This window comes from Nipponia nippon, unplaced genomic scaffold, assembly GCF_047370975.1.
Source record: "Nipponia nippon isolate SJK-2023a ecotype South Korea unplaced genomic scaffold, ASM4737097v1 scaffold_6, whole genome shotgun sequence".
Classification (NCBI taxonomy): domain Eukaryota; kingdom Metazoa; phylum Chordata; class Aves; order Pelecaniformes; family Threskiornithidae; genus Nipponia; species Nipponia nippon.
The window spans coordinates 7,791,752-7,809,099 of NW_028262380.1; the positions used below are offsets into that span (position 1 = coordinate 7,791,752).

The 17,348-nt window shown below is 38.7% G+C and overlaps 1 protein-coding gene across 9 annotated transcripts in view; it reads right to left on the reverse strand.

Moving 5' to 3' along the window:
- Nucleotides 1–17,348, reverse strand: part of CTBP1 (C-terminal binding protein 1) — a 253,787-nt gene that overhangs the window by 15,471 nt on the left and 220,968 nt on the right. For all 9 annotated transcript variants that reach the window (XM_087735798.1, XM_087735797.1, XM_087735796.1 and 6 more), the window contains 3 exons: nt 11,851–11,995; nt 7,679–7,885; nt 1,592–1,806 (listed from right to left, as the gene is read on the reverse strand). In XM_087735798.1, coding sequence (XP_087591924.1) covers nt 1,592–1,806; nt 7,679–7,885; nt 11,851–11,995 — 567 coding nt within the window. The remainder of the gene's footprint in view (nt 1–1,591; nt 1,807–7,678; nt 7,886–11,850; nt 11,996–17,348) is intronic.

The window sequence follows — 17,348 nt, forward strand, 5'->3', positions numbered from 1 at the left end:
TAACATCTGTCAGCCTAAAAAAAACTATTCTGCTCTTTTTGATACATATTCAGAAGATCTGCTCTATGCAACCTAAGCAGTCGGGGGTGTTACGATTTTATGATTTTCACATCAGCTGTTACAATACAGACTGCTTCATCTGAACTTTTATCCAAAGGCAGAACTATCTTCTAACATTTTAATCCTTGCTTTAATGACGAAGGATAAGAAATAGCAAGATAAATGCTTATGACATCCTTTCCAGTACAGGCTTTATTATACGCATTTCATTTCAGATGGTATCACTCAGTTTTAACCTGTTTTGTTTTGCTTGTTTCTCTGATTAATGCACTAAGTCCTCTCCAAAGCTCATCGCATTTATGCACCTCCACTTAAAATCTTCCTGTGACACACTGTGGCCCAAGTTTCATAGATCCACTGTATAATGAGTGACCATTGCTAAGCCTCCAGACAGTCCCACTGAATTCCATGTCATTCTGTTTGGGTCTAGATGCCTGCTTGTAAAGATATCTAACCATGTAATAACCATTAAATGTACCTGAGCACACAACAAAAGAGAACGTTCAGGGCAGGGTGACAGAGCTCTGTTTTTTTTCCTTAATTTTTTAGAGTTTTAAATCCCAAACCCTGATTTTATGTTGGGATGGATCTGCAAAATCCCTAAACTGTCAAATTAAGAAGTGTGTTATATTGTCGATTTTCTGCCATAATCCTACATGACTGTGGAACATGTTCAGTAATTACTTCAGTTCTCCTAAAGTTCCAGAGTAGTAGGTGCAAACTATTTCTCAGAAGCCAAGCAATGATTTTACTGCAAAAGAGCGCTACTGGCATTGTTACCAACACATACAAACACTACATATATAAAGAACAGCAAAATCAACTATTGTATCTTAGAGTTTCTTTCCTGTACGCTATCTACATTCTCACATCTCAACATTGTATTTCTTGCTGTTACCTGCACTGAGGTTGGAGTTAGAAGCTAGACATTTAATGAAAAAGCTTACTATCAGATTAGTCAATAATGGAGCAGTTATTACACCTAGATTTTGAAATTATTTTAATATTACCTAAAACTTTAGGGAGAGGTTAGTACTAATTCCAAGAAACATTGTTTTTCCAAATAATGCAATGCTGTAAATGTGATCCATCCATGAAGCGCTCTGCAAGCATCAGGACTGAGCACAGGGGGGAGCCATTTAGTCATAATCCTTAAATTGCATCTAAAGAACTCAAACTGAGGAACAAGAGTGAAAGGCAGAATTGCTACCTGAAAACACACAGGTAAAGGAAGTAGCTAGTAGAAGACATAGAAAAAATGCTTTTACATAAACGTGACTTTATTAAATCTGAGCAACATTAAGAAGAGCAAATTATTTCCACAAATGCAATGTTACTGAGCAAAAAAGACAATAAAAGCAACAATACATAAGCCACCAGCTATTTCCTAATCAGTTATAAACCTGCTTGATCTCGAAGTAGCAAAAGGGAAACATCTCTTTCAAATGAGAATCTGCCTGTTTACATAAACAAACGCTATACAGTGTCAGCCACCAGCACCGGTGTGGAGGGCACCCACAGAGATTATTACCTGCTTTATGGTGAAGTCATTAATAAGATGATGATTGTGTTCATTCAAGTTGCAGTGCAGGGTAACACAGTCACTGTGGAACAGCAGGTCCTGCAAAGTGCTCACCCGCTGCAGTCCCAGAGCACGCTCCATGCCATCTGAGAGGTATGGGTCATAGAAAATCACACTGAAGCCAAAGGCTTTAGCACGTAGTGCTACTGCTTGCCCAACACGCCCTAGAACAAGACAAACATGCAATGAGAACAGATGTGAAGCAGCTAGCGTAAGGCAGCCTCCTCCTCTCTATTGCAAATGCTTGTACCAAACCATACTGTTTTGTACAGCAACTGGAAGAGGATAAAAAAAGAGGCGGCTCCCATCCCACTTGAAATCATCGCTAAGATCAGCAATGTTACACCGGGGCTGTTTCACATTGCCTTACTCAAAACAAAGCAGGAGGCTTGCACCTTTTGCAACCGTAGATATGAAATGCCAGAAGATGTCACGTAATCTGCAATAATCTGTGTAATACAAGGGCTTGCCTGCTGGGCCTGTTTATGGTAAAACACTACCGCTTGTGAACGCATCCTGCCAAGGACTTATTCTTACCCATGTCGGACCAGCTGGCTTTAATAAAAAGCTATAAAATTAATCCTTAAAAATGGATGCAATAAAAGATAATTTGTTTAATCTGAAGCTCAACTATTCTCAGTGCACGGAATCTCCTTTCTGAACTAGTATTTTCTTTCATTTTGAGTAACATCCTTTCAGCATTAAAGTACCAACAAGAATCCTGTCATCTAAGGCTTTAAAGAATTTTGTATCCATCTACCTAAATGATGAATAAATGCAGTCTATCTTATGGCATGTAGTTAAGAAGAGTGTGCTACCATTTGGTATTCACATAGACCTTAGCTTTTTACTGTTCCACTTCCCTTACTGTCATATTTCAGAGTTGTGCCTGATATCGCTGTTTGGGCATGACTCCATGCCACATGTACCAGGAGGCGTGCGTTTCCCTTTGACACACTATCAGTAAAACACAGAGAAAAAAAGTGAGTGAGAACATCTAGTGAGTAAGGGTATTTGGAAGAACGAGAACTAACATATTTTTCAGGTTAGAAGACTACACACTAGATACTCACGTTAAGAGTATTACGCATGTTAGATAAAGACATTTCAAAAGCATCACTAGACACACCATAATAATCATGTCTCATTTAAAAAAAAAAGTCAACAAGTTTTCTCTTGTAACATCTGAGCTTGTTCTAAAAAAGCATCAAATTAACACAGGGAAATCCCGTCTCTTTCCAATTGTGCTTGAAGGGATTTCCCTCTGCTTTTCAGTTTCTCTTTGAATAAACTTAAGAAGCCGCAGAAAGAAAGGTTTTTTGTTGATCATTTAACCTGAACACAGCAATTCTGCAGTGCTTAGTGACAGATGTGCCTGGAATATTAAACAGTATGTCAATCTGATGGGGGCTGTCTGCTTTTCTTTGGGGACACCAAGTTAAAATACTCCTCAAAATATTTTCTTTCAATACTTCCATACATGTAATTTGTTTGCTTTCCAAGCTGTTTTTTATAAACTTGAATTAGACAATTTGCAGCACAAATGCTGTATTATTTTCAAATTTTGGCATGTTCACAGCTCAAGGAATCAGTCACAGAACTGTAAACAACTTTTTTTTTCTTTTTAAACGAAGCATATCGCTTTTACTCCAGCTCCATTCATTTTCACATGCAACATTCTGTCATCTGTTCTTTTTTACACTCTTTACAACACTAATACCTGAGGGGATTCACGACAGTGAAATCTCTTACAACAGACTCTCCAGTTAAAGCTACGCTTCCCATTCATTGCAACCAGGCTAATAAACCAAAGCCTTCTTCAATGTGTGCAAAGTTTCCTTCTGAAACACTTGGGAATTACATGCATGTACTTCTAACCAGAATTGTCCTATTACAATTATTTTATGGGATAAAACTCTTCTGCAATTGACAATTCATATTTAGTCTCAGTCATTAGACGAATACAAAGGTGGACACACGTAATTTGCCAATTCTTTTCAAACTACAGTCTGACAATATAGTACAACCACAAACCTATGACGGTTTTTTCCTTTCCTGAAAAACTGCTATTATAGAAGACTCTCCTGGGTATGAGGGGTGGCTCAAAACCTACCTCAGCATATCAAGAACAGAGCAGCACACAAAGCGTCCCACCTTTGGGACAACTCTATCTCAAAAGCATATACGATTGCTAGGAATATTCATGGTTGCTTCCAGGGAAGGAAAATTCTAAAGTTCAAAATATCAAATGAACTTCTTGTGGGAAGAATGCAGAAAATGCATGTTGCATACAATTGCAAAAAAAAGCAGAAAGCAACAAAAGCCTGTTTTAGAAACTAGAGATTTATATAAAGCTCTAGCAAAGTCCATGCCTCATTTCAGTGACACCAGAAGGATGAAGAGACTCATCAAAAATGCCTGGGTCTTCTGTTACACTCTGACCCACCTACTCCCCCCAAGTTTCCCTGTTTGTAGGTGTCTCTGACCTTGACCTTGCCAATGACCTGATTTGAGTGTGACAGGATAGTAGCTGCAGTTATCAGTGACCCCCGCCCAGCCCCTGGGCAGAGAATGAGCATCCTATGCTGCTATTACCGAGTTTTATAAAATGCCCTCGATACCATGGAAATGTCGATGACCGGCCTGCAGACTTCCGTGGAAAGAAGAAGTGCTTTCACTTAGCACATCTTTCCTGTCTAGGCAACAGTAATGGAGAATCTGGGTAATTTTTCCTCCCTCTTGGAGGACTCTGAGATCTGGAGAGTGCCATTCTGTTACATTTCCTGCCGAGCACATTAAGAGAGCTAGCAGGACTGCGAAGGGCACATCATTTATGGCATGGTAATACCACCCCAACTCTTAAGCTTTAATATTGTCCGATAGTACAGATCAGTACTTTGGCCAACATCTAGTCAGGACCGTGGGACTGCTGAAAGAATATAGCAGGTGAGGAAAGACAAACTGAGTCATGACATTCATTATGATGTGGAGATGAATTTATTTGGAGGAATTTCACCTCTCTTGAGTGAGGAAATGCATTAGCTATTAGTCATCAGCATTTGTAACTGGGAAGGAAGAGGAAGGGAGTGTGACTTCACTGCCTTCACTGCTGTAAAATTATCATTACAGCAGAACCAGGTCCAGCTACCTATTCATCCAAGTACTTACATGCTGCTGCTCATAAATATTCTCCTTTTTTTGAAAAAAAAAAAAATGAAATGTCTAGATATAAGGTGAAAAGGTAGCTTTTTTTATTTTTAAATGCAGGGCTTACTATCCAAGCTTGTGATGCATCACTTGAAATATGGGACACTGGATAGTAATAAAGATTAGAAGTGACAAAGACAGCTGTTTAATGATGTGATATTATTGTTTATGTAAGGCTCAAAGAATCACACACTTCATAAAGACAGAAAGAAACACAGGCTCTGCCCTAAGGAGCTCGGGCTAACAAAACAACAAAACAATGACGGATGGTATCCAACAAGCACATGAAGGAGGCATTATGCTGTTGAGTCTCTGCTTATCTTCAAGCTCAATACAAGCAGAGGATGAGAGATGGGGTTAACTTTAAAGGAGGAGCACGGAATAATAGGATTAAGTGGGATAGACCAAGTGTCAAAGCAGGAATATGCATGAGAAGAGGCAAAGAAAAGAGAGTGGTTGATGGAAAGGAAAAGGCAAGTGAGTCACAAAACTTGGCTAGACCAGTGGATAAGGAAGTGAAGCTTTGGAGGGAATGACATAGTCATTCCCTAGCACAGAGACAGGCAAGAGCTAGGGTGTTTCTCTTTGGCAAAACAAGAGAAAAGCCCAGGAACAGATGTGAAGAAGGTCTGGAGTTAGCTGTTGCAGCAGCAAAGTGATAAATTGAAGCAACCCACTGCTGAAGCGACCACAAGTTTAAGACAAGAATAGAGAAACAAAGCTGTGGTTGAGATATGCGACAATCTTAGACGCACATTAACGAGAAAGGACAGAAACAGTGATACTACACAGAACTAGAGAAAAGGAGGACTTAGTAACACGTGATGAGAATTGTTTGTTTTGTGTGCAATATATTCACTTCATAGCCTCTTAGTGGTTCGTCACTTCTGACGTTGACATGTCTAAATAATAAAATAATAAATTGAGGCAAAACTACAGATGTGGGAAGAGGCCACTAGTAGAGGCAACAGTCTTTTGAAGGTGGTTGTAAATACACATTTCAGTCTGAAACTAGAGACACGTAGCCTCTTGCAGTGATCTGTACTAGAAAACAGCATATATCACAGCCTAAGTGCCTGAAGTGCTCAAATATAAAGTCCAGTACGGCCCGATTTCCACATCTTCTAAGACTACATTTTTATTCTTCATTAATACATAGCTACATAGGAGTTTGTTAGAACAGGTCAGAATCAAAATGTTGTGCCTATTCACATACGTGCACAAAAAGAAACAGTGGAAAATTTCAAAACTGACTTTAAAACTTATTTTTTCTTGAAATTGTGAATATTATATTGTAGGAAAAGAAACAGGAACAGTAAAAGGCTAGAGAAAATGACTGGTTAATAACTGTAACAGATGTGTACCTTTAAAATCAAATTTTACCAGCCTTTTAATATCTCATGCACACAAAAGGCCTGCTTTTTAAAACTAAAAACAAACTAGTGTTTTACTTAGCTTTACACTCATATTGGCAATCTGATTATCCATTTATTTCTCCATACTTTTCAGTCATTCACAGGACAAACACCACACACAGAATTCACTTAAGGAAGTCAATAATGAATGACATTTTTTCCTAATCTCAGTCTGGAATTTGTGCAATACAAAAAATGCAATGGCAAGAGGACGAGTATCTCCAGCAAACATGCACGTAGCATGTGAGTCAAGGCTTAAGTTTCAAAAACTAGGTACGCATTTCCATTTTTAAAACACTGCAGGTGATTGTCTATTATTCACGTATAGATGCTGTGACTGTGAGTGCAATAATCATTGCGTGTTTAAATGAGGTGCATAATTACACGGGTACAGGTTTTAGAAAGCAACTTCTTGACTAACTTCTTGAAAGTCGTATTTTAAAGGCAATTCTTTGACTGTGAAGATGTTTCTGGTGTGTTGCATGCTCATTTAAATAAATACTGTGTAACACCAGGCTATATTCAGCTTCCAAAAGTAAGAGTTCGTGGCTTTAGTTATTTGACAGCAATGTGTAACCGGAACAGTCATTTAAGTATGATGCCTTGTTGTCAAAATCATACTATTAATTCCTGTGGATGAATATCACAACAATTACATCCACAATCTATCAGACCTTTGATAAGACAAGCACATGACTGAATAATTTTTATATAGAAACTGGCGTGCTTGTTTTTCTTCTCTACTTCTGTAACAGACAGTAATTAATTCATCTCAAGCAAGCCTGTCCATCTGTTAGATGCTGAAACACATTTAGGGCCATTCAGAGAGGTAAGTAGGTGATTTTATTAGGTCTGGAAACATTTCAAACTTTCTTGCATATATTTTTCCTCTCATTTGAGCTGAAATACAATTTCAGATGCAGCTCAACCAAATGCACAAAATAACTGCTCTGCAGGCTGTTACTGCAGCAAAGACTTTTCAGATATGTTAAAAACAGTAAAAGGACAAAAGCACAAACAGAACCAGATATGACAACAGATGGGAAATGCAATGTATACATGTGACACCGGGTTGAAGGAGCAGGATTTTTGTCCTGGAAAAGGGAAGTGATGGTGTCTCCTTCTCTTACTACCAGCGTGCCTGACACCAGGCAATACGGCAACAGAAAAGATGTACAGAAACTCAAAGAATTGAGGGAATATCAGCCACAAAATAAGTTTTCTGAGGGAAAAAGTAATGTCTAAGGGGCAAACATCTGAGACATATACACACCAGGAATGAAGTGGTATTATATTGAACGCTTGACACGGAAAGGAGTGAACCAAGCGTTCCATTTTTATAGCTCACATCTTCATAATTTTTTTAAAGCAACAGAGAGCGAGGAGTATTAAGCCACCTCTCAAGGCAACATACCTAATCCAATAATGCCCAAGGTCTCCCCTCTGATCCTGGCAGCTCCAGAAGCCACTTCCCGAATCTGTTCGACGCTTTGTACTCTCGTGCCTTCTCGCAAAGCCTGGTGAAGCCAGGTGGTTCGCCTGTACAGGTTCAGAATGTGGCACATGGTAGAATCTGCTGTTTCTTCTACTGAGGCAGCTGGCACATTACACACCGCGATCCCTGCAAAGAATGGGGGGAAAAGATACCAGTTGCCAAACGTTTCTTACTTTTCCCCGTTTAACAGCAATTCAGGAGCACAATGTTTAAATTTACAGATATTTCAACACCTGTTTTGCACAAATACTGGTTCTGACTGTAATGGCAGACAGAATACTTGACATAATAGTTGATAAGTATGTGCAAACATTTTTTCTGATTTTTTTATTACTATTTATTGTGTTTGCATACTAAGGCAAACAGTAAACGGACGATGGAAACCACAAAAGGAAAATACTGAAGGTGTCAAGATAGTTTAGAATACAAGTCTTGGTAAGCGCTTTACGTGCAGGCTGAGCTAGGTGTTTTGAATAGCAAAGAGAAATCTGCCTTGCTCTTGGACAGTGTGGTTAACGATCACTGTTTAGATTTAATCGCATGAGTTAGCTTTCCACCACTGAGCAGATTCCCTCCCAAAAGCTATCTATACAAGTTGTAAAAAAGATAAAATAATTTATAATGACAGCAACTCTTACAAAGCCCTCACAGGATGACTATTCGTATTTCCAATTCATGTATGGGTGATCATGACACAGGGAGGGACAATTTGTTTCATGTTGCACAGGGGTTTGTAGAAGTACGACAAACAGAATCCAAGTCCTTTCCTGGTCCCTCAAATTAAAGAGAGAACCCAGCTAACTGTCAACAGGGAAATATGAAATCTGCTTCTGCATGGCATGTAAAGATAATGGAAAATTAAGTCCATGTTCCTCACAGCTGAAAAGTTACTAGCTGAAAAGGGCATAATATCAAGCAGCTAAAAGACCACTACAGATTTCCAGAGACAATTGTGGAAGGTGGACTGATTCAAGACTCACAATATGCCTTTTTTACTTCAAAACACAGATCAGGCAACAAGTGATTGTAATTGCATGGATGCCATTCTGCTTTTTACCTTCAGTACTCAATATACAGCAGTTAAGCAAAATGTTTACTTGAAAAAGTATGTGTCCTTTTTGACTGGTCTCTCTTCATTCTTTCTATTTACTGCATGTTCTCTCTCCAGTTGTCAGCTCCCACAAATGTTTGTGTCTCAGTTCTGCTGACCAAGATCACAAACAGTATACAGTATAATTTCATGGGAGAAGAAAAGTGTTTTGTATACTAAAAAACACCCTAATATTGTTTTTACTGTCTAGTTGTTTGGGTTTTTACATAAATAAATATTCAATGAGTCCTCAGCTAACACCAGTATATCTTCTGAAGCAAGGAGGAAAAAACATTCTCTTCAATAACAGTAATAACAATAATCTGACAAATAATAAGCCCACACCACATTTATCTATGTTTTACAAATGCCTCCATTCTGCTGCCCAGCACTTTTTTACAGCTTTCCTTAGATCAGTAAAAACCAACACAAGGAACCTGCAGAACTGTTTCTCTTCTCTTTTGTGGAGATACAGTGTCTGCTGAGTTATTGCTCTTAGAATTACAGAAAGATAGAACAGCCTCATTTGCTGGAAGATTAATCTTGGCACCCTACTAACATCAATGGTAGGATGAAACTCACCATGTTTTAAAAATGGAAAAAAAAGCACAAGTGGGGGGAAAAGCACAAGACTGAAAAATAACATCCCTTTAAGAGCATCATATTAAACAGCTGCATTTGTTTATACAAAAAGTCCTTTTCGTGGAGCAAAAATGCAGGTTTAGATGGCAAAACAAATTGAATAAGCATGTCTCCTGATAGCTGGCATCAAGAAAATAACGCTTTAAAAGGAGCTTAAAGAGCTATATTACGTATTTGGGAAGAGAAATAAGGAATTGAACTCACCTTATACCCTCCTCCCTAATAGGTTTCCTTAGGAAATTTGGGGGAGAAGAGTCAGATAATTTCTCTCCTAAACTGTAGGCATTTCTTTTTCCCTATTTTCCCCCAACTTTAAAACCAGCTAATTTCTGAAAGGCAGAGACATGGTGAACCACAAAAGGCAGCAAGAGAGAGGCAAGGATATGAAAAAAAGAGACATTTCACCTAGGAAAAGACAGCACTCTCTCATCTCATATCCATCGCTTCTACGCTCCCTTCCCTTTCCTCTTGTCCCACTGCCTTCAGTGCTCTCGTGCATAGGTTCAATAGGAGCCAACGGGCACCACCTCCGCTCCCACTTCACTTGCATCCAGCTACACTCACAACTCCTACATATTTTCTAGTCAACAATTAATAAACTGGAGGAAAAAAGTAGACCAGATCTTAAAGATTTTATCAAAGAAACGTATGGTTTCATGCATTTTAGGAAGAGTAAAAGTGCTAACATGAAAACAATACATAATAGGAAAAGCTGGTAACAACACCACGAGCCAGCTCGATGAAAAATAACTCAAAAAGTTACTACAGAAGTTCAGGAATACGTCAGAATTTATGGTCTAACTCTACACTACATTTCAACAGTGTATCAAAGCGTTTTACAAAGAGCAATTAACTCTCCTATTACTTCCTTGAGATGCGTATTATTTGTACTAGTTCAACAAATGGGAAGTGATTGGTCCCAGTAGTGGTGAGTTAGTACCCAATTCCAACCATTTCACCCTAACTATTAAAATCACAGATTTTACACAGTAAGCCTTCCAGCATTTATTGGCTTTTGACAGAGTGGACAATTGTATTTCGTAAATACTGGAATGCACAAACAGGATGGATCCTAACTGTCCAACTCAGTCTAATCACAACATAGGAACTGAACAATTAGGAACGTGGCCATTTAGCATTTCATACAAATGAGAATTTCCCAAATCTGCTGTACTCCGGCTTGAAGAATTATGTGGATGCATTTAAATTATAAGCCTGGGTTACAATCCAGCATGGAGACTTGCAGAAACAGCCAACAAACCTGCAAAGATTTTCTTCTTATCAGGGATTCTCTGCACAAATCAGACTCCTGACTGGTCGGGGCCTTTGATCCGTAAGCAGGTTTTGATCTAGGATTTTACCCCAGGCCAATCTCTACGTATATACGTGTTTTCGGGGACTCACAACGCATGCACCTAACTGTGGCAGTAGTTACAATATGCAGGAACACAGCCTTGCATGCTTTCAGACCTGATCTGTTCTTTATAGAAACTCGCAGAGAAGTTGCTAGGCTCTGCCTGTGGTGCAAACTACACCACCATTAGAAACAGGTGATTGTTTTACTATCATTTACTGATAAACAGACCATATTACAGCTCCTCACTACGTCAATGGGGTTATTACTAGGACTAAGCGCTGTCAGATTGAAATAAATGTTTCCAAGACCTTCCCAGAGCATAATGGGAAACATACTTGGTCACCTCAATCTTAGAAAAGAAATGAAGAAAATGTAGACATTTATTCCGAGTGGTAGTTTGACCTGTAGATTATAGGTAAGAGACGGTTTATCCTGAAGTAAGAAGAGTACAAATCAGACTGTTGCTTTTTGCAGGGAAACATTAAGTGCCATCTCTTCATAGTTCCAGCATCTGAATTTATTCTGAAGCAGCAACAACTGATTCTCCTATAAAATCGATATTTCTGTTTTATGGAGCGGTTTAGTGCCAAGTCTCGTGCATCATAAATAAGTCTCAGACAGTTGATAATGATCTCATTTTTTATTCAAACAGAAGTAGTATGCCATGCTGATGGAATTATATTTTGTGATTGGATTACAGCAGTAGTAGTTAAAATACACAATTGGGGTAAAAAAGAAAGAGATGAAAAATTATGGCCTTAGTTCTTGGGTTTATATTGAACAGGCAGATTGTCATCCTGTCACAAAGCTGTTAATATTATCACTTAATTAACTAATGCTAGTATCTCCATAATGATTTTTAAACACTTTGATGAGAAAATTATACAGCTTACATACCACGTTAGTATAAATTATACAGAAACCATTAATACAACGACTTAGACGCTATCAGATTTCTGGAGGCAAGTATAAGATGTAAAATAATGTCTTTAATAGTCATACCTAAATCTCCAGCAGATTTGATGTCAATATTATCAAAACCACTGCCAATTCGGACAATTATTCGAAGTGCTTTAAATTTCTCCAGGTCTTCTCGTGTTAAAGTGATAGTGTGATACATCAGTGCACCCACTGCTTCATTTAGTACCTATAAATAAAATGGAAGAAAGAATACTTATATTTGTTTTCTTTCATAGGATCTCCGCTTTATCCCTTATACATATTTTCAGGTATAAAAAGACTGTAAAAGCATTAAATTCAGGTGTTTTGTTTTAAAGGTTATTTCTCCAAATATCTTCCAACCTCTTCTTAGTCTTTTTCAACTGATGTATCCGTTCTAGTGTGATGAGATTAGCTTTACAAGAACTAAGTGACCTGTATTTGTGTTCTTATTAAGAGGGAAAACTCTTCTCATTTCACAGGAGATGCTCTGCAATATTGGACCCTAAGTACATGCATCGCTGGACGGCATCTGCACATGCAGACGAAACACAACATGGGAGCAAGCACTCACTTTAAACAGTAAGTATTTTTATGCTTAGGCAGCTGACATTCAGTTTTGAAGAGAGTCACAGAGCAATATCTCTTCACCATACACACAGTGGTACAGGCATTCACTGCACTATTAAACCACTTGATACCTGAATAGAAAACATTCAGTAATCATTACAAAACCCTTAGACAACAGAGACTGAAATCTGTCAATTCATACAGAAGAACAAAGCGTTTGTCCCTTAGTTTATTGATACTGCAACTGTCTAAGCTCTCACTGACGGAAAACTGGATGTTAAATAAATTGGTACAACTGAGATGCCAAACTAGACATTATCCAGAAAAAAATAGCAGCTCTAAGAAATAAGAAATTGTACCAAAGCAAGAAATGTTGCAAAAGAAAAAAAAAATAAAAAAACCAAACTTGTCAGAGCAAGAGCCAAAAAAGTGAAAATAAGTTGACAGGATTGGCAAGGTCTGAATATCTTTCAAATTACGTTAAAGTGTGTCCAACCTACTCAAGAAAGGTTAAGAGGCAGGGGTGTGGAGCAGGGGAAGAGAGCCTAGCACACCATGCCCAGCAGTTCTGAGTTCTGCTACCGATCGAGCAGTGACATTGCACCCCACACAGCTGATACAAGTTTACTGTTCAGAAAGCAGAAAATATTTTCCTCTTTATATGCAAATCGGATTATTTCACTTCTTCAAAACGCTTCTCCGTGTTTCCACCTTCAGTGCGCTACCTAACATCCTAATTGTTCTACGAGATACAAAACATGCAGAAATCATTTCAACATCTAAGCTCGCTCTAATGACTTCAAGAGGTTCCTGTGACGCACATCAAATAGAAGTTCTGCAGAGGCTCTAAATTTCTTACTCAGTAGACTTTTGGGTCTGGTACATGTACAGATTCTGTCATCAGAGTTATTTCTGCTTGTATGAGCATTTTCTAGGGTACTGCAAGATCAGTAACAATAATCAACATAAATTGTTAAAAAAAACTATGGCAGCAAAACACAGTCTTGCAGACAGAGGATTACAACTGTTGGAACCCAAGATCTGCAGCGGTAATTTTTAAAATTAAAATGCAATAATAACAATTTTCAAAGAAAATAAAAACAAACTCCATAAAAATGAAAGAAAACTGCTTCTTACTGAATACTTCACAAACTGATTTATGCTATTTCAACAGGTGCTTCTGGATTGGTAACCCCAGTTCTAAGTCAGATAAAGACCAGGATCCTTTGAGCAGAATTTGGATTTACTTGTAAGAGTAAGAACTGCAAAAAAGTTAGAAATTACACATCCTTAAAGAATGCAACTACAACATAATTCAAAGAACAGCTGTAGGCTCTGTGTGTGTATAAACGATTATACACACACAAAACTCCTTGATTTTAATGGTACAAACAAGCCCTTTGGAGATTACATCTAGCAGTCACCAATCAGAAAGACTGCACTCATCAGGACATGTTTCCTTGAGCTGTTACATAGGGTTAAAAAAGCCAAAACAGTTTGTTGGTTTTGCTTCTACAGCGACATTACAGCTGGTATGGACCAAGTCAAAGCCCATGCCTGAGGCAGTCTACACAAGAGAGAGTCCCTCTTATAACCTGACTGCCCGCCTAAGATGCCCTTAGGCGTTTTTTGTCTCATTAATTCCTAAAAGAAAACTGTTCCAAAATCTCACAGCTCCAATGATATGGAAATTTCTTCTAATTCCCAGCCTCAATTTATCCACAGCCCAGCTTGTATCCATTTGTTCTGGCGCCAGTGTTGGCCATTTGCTTAAACCATGCTTTCTCTTCTTGGTGTTTACAATCCAAATGTATTTATAGGCAACGATCATATCCCCGCTCACCATTTGTTTGGCTAGACTTCACAAGCCTAGTCCTTCTCCTCTCGTCTAGGATGATGCCCTTCTACCCCCTTAATCAAGTCTAACAGTTTACTGCGCTTAAAGAAGCCCAAGCTCAACTCTTCTGTGGGCGATCACAACTGTACCCCGTGTGCTACTGGAGGTCTCCGTCCCCACTGTGTTATGCCAACTTTCAGCAGCAGTATGCGTGCTGGAAATCTCTCCTAATGAAGTCTCGCATGACGTGTGACGCTACTGTATGGCCGTTGTCACACTGCCAGCTGATCCTTTGATGAACGCGTAAATCTGAAGTGTAAATAGTCTCCCTGAAGCATGTGCTTCGGTCACGCTCAAGTTTATAGTAGGACTTCTTTCTCTGAGTCACAGCACTTGTTACTTCAAGCCTCAAGGTCCTCAAGTTCTTTACGATATCCTGGTTCTCTGCAATTAGCCATGTCCTCCATTCTGTGTTTTCTCACTTCATTTCCTCCTGCCCCTCCAAGGTTGCTCTAGATGGCTGTGACGCAGGAGAAAACACCCTCTGCGTAGCTATTAGAAGAGCAAAAATTGAAGCAGCTTAGAGCTTACGAGGACCCTCCTAAGGCTCATGTCACAGCCAGACCCCCCCTCTCCTAGACTGGAAAAAGCCAACGGTGTGTGTTTTTGTGTGTGCAGACAGAGAGCTGCTACTACTTTAAGGACTCATTAAATAGGGGCTAAAAGACAGCTGAAGTGGCTCAGACATTTGTGTTTCAAAATCACAGTGTTTCATTTGGGAAGCAGCTTTTCACTTCATAATCATGCATATTTTATTAACTCAGCTAGTCAAGACTGTAATTTGGACTCTAAGAGCACCGGTCTGGACCCATTACACTACATTTTTGCGCCCATCTAGATTATGGCTTGGCACTAGGAGGAGATGGAAAAGTATTGGGAAGCTTGGGAATGTGCTCAATAAAAGGAAAAATATTTCTCAGCTATGGCTTAATGCTGACACTAGCCCTTTCCACAGGCAGTTATTTACCCATCATATGGGATATAGAACAAACAGATGCAAATGACAAATCTTTTAGAATTTCTTTCTAGTGCTTGAGCCTCTCCTAGGATTATGGACCAGTTAGCAAGAAAATCCATTGCCAAAAATGTAATATTCTGCAACTGTGCACTATTTCACATTAATTTGATAATTAAATTATGTTACTGCTTTTTGCAACTGGCCATGTGATTGAAGTATGCCAAAAAGGCAGAAAATAATAGCAGAAAATCTGAAGTTAGAAACATTCGGCATTGATGAATGTTAATAATGCCATTTACAGATTAAAAAAAAAAATAATAGTGAAAGTTTCTGTATTTTGGAATTATTTGTATAAATTATAGTTCAGTCATTACATATACTAAGTGCACACAAGGAAGTCTGACAAGCTTGTCAATGAGTAAAATCAAAATTTGAACTAAATCTGAATATAACACATGAAACTGAAATCCAGCATAAATGTGAACAGTTCTGGAAAGTGAGACAATCTTTAGAAAAAAGAACTGTGCACAGGAGTAATTTACTGATCACTTACAGAAGCACACCCAGTGGCGGATGCATGAGAGAAACAGGGAGTATACGTCATTTTTTCATCATTTTCCATAATGAACTTGATTGATACATTCACCAAATCCTAGCACAATTTTATCACAAAGATATCAACTCATGTCAATTTGAGTGAGAGAACATATTTAACAAGCAAGCCAGACATTTCAGATCAGCCCAAGCATGTGGCAGCCAGACAATACTCCTTCATGGTCTCTCGTGAGGAAAGGCAACATTTGATACAGAACAAGCAGGGTTAGCTGCGTACCTTCAACAGCCGTTCCTGCTTTCATCAGGATACAGTTGTGCTTTTTGGGAAGAAAGGAGCCGAGATAAAAGTTGAAACACAGGACATGAGTTGGCTGCTTCTGTTACCAAATGATTATGTGGCCCATCTGCATAATTTCTATGCCTTCAGACTTGCTTCCAGGTGAAGCTACAGCACACTGCTTGTTGAAAGCCTTTTTCACACCCTCTTCAATGAGCTGACATCCTTTCCAATCACAACCGCTCGGACAGGTCTTTCTGCTGTTCTTCAGCCTCACAATGACTACTCTGCTTTCACAACATGCGAGGTCTCCAAGGCTCTTTGAAAATAGATGACACTCTAGCAGGAGACATTTCTATTTCAAAGAATTTAACAAATCTGGAGTACTGACTACTGAAGATTGAAATACTTTTTAAACATCTTCCTATCTATTTTTTCACCTTATTTCAGCAGCAGGCTATTTTAGCCATCATGCCAAACATCGCAGAGTCACCAATGAGACACACATGCCTCATATTATTTGGGGAAGAACTCTTAGCATCTTATTTATTTTTTACAAAAAAGTGTAAACATATTGTAACATGCTAAGAATAGAACAGTGAGGCCTCCTCTTCCTTGGTCATCCAAAGATACACTACTCGATTTTACTATGAGAGACTGATCTCAGAGGTTTGTGGATCAAATCTAGAGTATAGCAACATAACACAGTATGTAAAATGCCAAACTACTTCAATGCTGAGACAGAACATATTTATATATTACATATTGAATACGACAATATACCATAATTTTTAAAGAAGACTTCTAGAAAATCATCGCTAGAAAGCGCTACGTTTCATCTGGTTCTAGAAACTACATGGTATTGCATTTCTTGGACTTGGAGTTCAGTGTGTCATCTCCAAAAAAATATGTCCCAGTGTCACCAACAGACTTGAGATATTTTGCACATCTGGGTGGGAAAACTGTACTTTACCTAAACTGAGTAGGCCTTGCATTATTTGACTTGCAAAGAGCAGCTGCACGTCAAATTTGTAATCAATAGTCTGCCACAGAGTGGAAGGCTACAGCAGACTTGTAGCCGCTCTCAGAGCCTCACTACAACATTACAAAGGGTCCATGCAAAACTAATGCCATTAAAACTAAAAAGAAAAGCCAGTGTGCTCAAACGGTATTCAGTAAGTCTCCAAAACTCTGCTAGTTTGTGCTGCTTTTTACAAGTTCCTGTTTCTCTTTAGGAGACTATCAGCTCGATGTTAGGTTCCTGTGATCCAAGGCACTGTCAGTAACCTATCCTTTTCATGATA